Here is a 3,147-nt window from a genome sequence, read left to right as displayed (position 1 = left end):
TGTAACATTAACTCACCACCCCACACATCGACCCACAACCCTGAAACCACAAACTCCATCTCTCATATTACTGAAGCCTGAAGTCACAGATTCCGCATCGCTTTTGATGTGGTCATTTCACTAAAGATGACAGGAGGCTTCACGTCTTAGCGGTCAGAGTTGATGCTCTTTGTTAAAACCAGGAATTAATTCTGGGTATCGTTACTGAGCGCTTCAAACGGAGTGTAAAGCACACAGAGTGGTTAAAAGAAAGGCTTGTGTGCGTGTAGCGGTTCTTAGCTCTCAGCGAGCCTGACGGCAAAGCTAGAGATGTTTAGAGAAGAACCCTTGGAGGGCAACACTCAGTTGTGAAAGAAAGAAAACATGCCGTTGTCATTTGCGGACTAAAATGTTTCGGTCTTTCCATGAGTCCGTTGAGCTGAAGAGATGGTCCACCGTGCCAATGTTTTACTGGGAAGTCAGTCAGCATCCTCCCCCCTTTGTAAGCACAGGGAAATATGCTGATCAACAGACAGGGATCTGGAACGCTTTTCCCGGGGACCACAGCGAAGGTTCAGCGCTCCGGTCAGAGCGTAGTGTTGAATGAAAACCTCGGATAATGCAAGCGTAATTATAAGGGTGGTCAACCTCACCAGCTCTTGCTTAAGATAGAGAGTGCGTCTAAATCAGATTGACTAGATGCGTGTACTAGCAGACCTGTTTACTGTGGAGTCAACCGAGCCATTGCAGATGGAGGGGGGTCATGCTTATTCATGAGTGTTTGGTGGTTTAGGGGTATTACAGTGACACGGGTGGCTTTGCATGGTGGTCCATCCAGCAGGCTCTGATGAGAGCCAGTCGCTGTCTCTCTGGTCCATATAATTGCATCTGGCCCCTCAAATTGCCGTATTGGTTTGTGATTTTATGTCATGGTAATGGGCATGTTTTCGAGCTTGTTGTGTTACATGGGTTGTGCAGAAGTAAAAGCCTCAAATGAGGATTGTTTTCCATTCACTGAAATAGAAATTGGTTTGAGATGTGCTGAAATACATTGTGATACATTTAAAGTTGCAGTCTGTAACTTTTGGCGCTCTAGCGGTTAATAAACAGAACTGCATGCGTTTTGCAAAAGAACATTGTAGCCGGAGCTACTTCTCTCTGTTTATGTCTATGACGAGTCATGCAGGTACTGGGCTACTCCGCGGTGGTTTCTACAAGAACCAGTCTAAAATAGTTAGAATAATAAAAACGAATTGTAGGTGTACCGTAGTGATTCAGTATAAGCCAAAAACACGGCTTGGAAAATGGATTCATGATGTACTCGCTTCGCTTGTTTTGTACATTTTGACTGCAGCTTAAATGCTTGGTGAATAAAAGTAGAATAAAAGAAAAAAAGTGAATAAAATCTTGTGATCAGTAGTGTGTATGTTCAATAACATGTTTTTGTGTGTGTAGATGATGTCTTCATTTGAGAAGTTGAGCTGCAGTAACAAACAGCTGGAGGAGGAGATGAGAGAACTGGCTGATAAGAAAGAGAGTGTGACCCACTGGGAGGCCCAGATCACAGAAATCATTCAATGGTGAGAAACACACATAACATGCACACACACTATTACCTTGCTGTTCACGCTTGTGTGTAAAATTGGAATCAGCTCTTTTAGACTTTGTCCTGTGTCCTGGTTCAACTCTGCTTAGATTTGTGAAAATTGCTATTAGTTTTTTGTTAGTTCCATTGGTAGCGAAGTTACTGCATTTTGCCTTTGCTGTGCATTGCAGGCAAAGGTGCTAAACACAAATTTATTACTAGACAGGCATATAGTACAATATCATAAAATACATTTTTTAAAATAACATTAAAAATCAAATAAATTCACCATTTTAGCCCACACATCTTAAATTTGCGGGGTACAAGGGTGTAGGATTGATCGGCAGTGCGGTGGGGACCCATTATAAACCCTATCAGCTTGATAAATACTTAAGTGACAGCATTAGCCCAGTAGTTAAGTAGGTATTCGCCATAGCGTATCATTACTTTAATGTGCATTCAGTCTAAGGCTTGAAGCAACTGGCTGGAAGAAGCTTCTGCATAGTCCTCAAGTCATTTTCTCTGCACTGTGCCTGAAAATCCTAACATGTAATGAATATTTCCCAAAAAGTTGTGAAAAAGGTTTATTATGGTTGCTACTCCCTGCATAATTGCAATTAAACTGATGTTACTTTTGCACCAAACCCTAGGTATTTGTGTAGCCGTGGGGCCATCTAGTGGTGATGTTTTGTAAGGGCAGTTCTGAGCATCTGTTTTTCTCTCTCAGGGTCAGTGATGAGAAAGACGCTCGAGGTTATCTGCAGGCTTTAGCCACTAAGATGACAGAAGAACTGGAAGGCATGAGGAACGCCAGTCTGGGTGCACGTGCTACTGTAAGTGTCCTTTTACAACTAAACTTTGATCTTAACTGTAAACTTAGTGCTTTGTGTTAGAAATGCACTGTAGCATGAGCGAGTAATGCAGTTTATTCTAAACAGCGTTCTTCTCAAACCTTAATTGTTTGCATCAAATCTTACTGCATGTTGTAAGCCAGTGGGTGTTGTGGTTTTCCAGGACATGCCATGGAAGATGAGACGTTTGGCTAAGCTGGACATGTCTGCGCGTCTGGAGCTGCAGTCTGCACTGGATGGCGAGATTAGAGCCAAACAAACCATCCAGGATGAGCTCAACAAAGTCAAGGCGTCACATATGGCCACTGAGTGGTAAAACATACATCTCTCTTTTCAAGCTTCCAATAGGTCATACCTGTCGATAGGAAGTTATTTGATCAGTGTTATCTAGTAGATAATCCAGTGAATAGCTGGTAAGAATCAGCATTAATTATCAACGGATATGGGTTTGACCAATGTCGATATCCGAAGAACATGATGGCCAGTTCCAATTTTGTGCAAATTTGATGATTGTTTATGAGATGTATACATAAAGAGACCAATACATTTGTTTTATATTATATATACATTTGAATTGAATTTAAAACATGAGAAATGAAAAATGCGCACTTAGATATCTGTTAATTCTTTAAAGTCAGCATGAAATGAAAATTCACCTTATCTATCTATTTTCTAATTGCATGTTATTGATCTTATAGCAAACAATTCATTCATGCAAATGTTTATTTTATT

At 41.0% G+C, this 3,147-nt stretch overlaps 1 protein-coding gene across 1 annotated transcript in view; it reads left to right on the top strand.

The window, feature by feature from the left end:
* Positions 1 to 2,731, top strand: part of LOC107575905 (serine/threonine-protein kinase MRCK alpha-like) — a 4,512-nt gene extending 1,781 nt beyond the window's left edge. The window contains exons 3-5 of the mRNA XM_016262221.1: positions 1,435 to 1,559; positions 2,292 to 2,397; positions 2,579 to 2,731. Coding sequence (XP_016117707.1) covers positions 1,435 to 1,559; positions 2,292 to 2,397; positions 2,579 to 2,731 — 384 coding nt within the window. The remainder of the gene's footprint in view (positions 1 to 1,434; positions 1,560 to 2,291; positions 2,398 to 2,578) is intronic.
* Positions 2,732 to 3,147: the final 416 nt, after the last annotated feature.

Source organism: Sinocyclocheilus grahami, unplaced genomic scaffold (assembly GCF_001515645.1).
Source record: "Sinocyclocheilus grahami isolate Dianchi unplaced genomic scaffold, SAMN03320097.WGS_v1.1 scaffold2994.1, whole genome shotgun sequence".
Classification (NCBI taxonomy): domain Eukaryota; kingdom Metazoa; phylum Chordata; class Actinopteri; order Cypriniformes; family Cyprinidae; genus Sinocyclocheilus; species Sinocyclocheilus grahami.
Note: the sequence above shows the minus strand (reverse complement) of the source record. Positions and strands in the feature narration are given on the sequence as shown.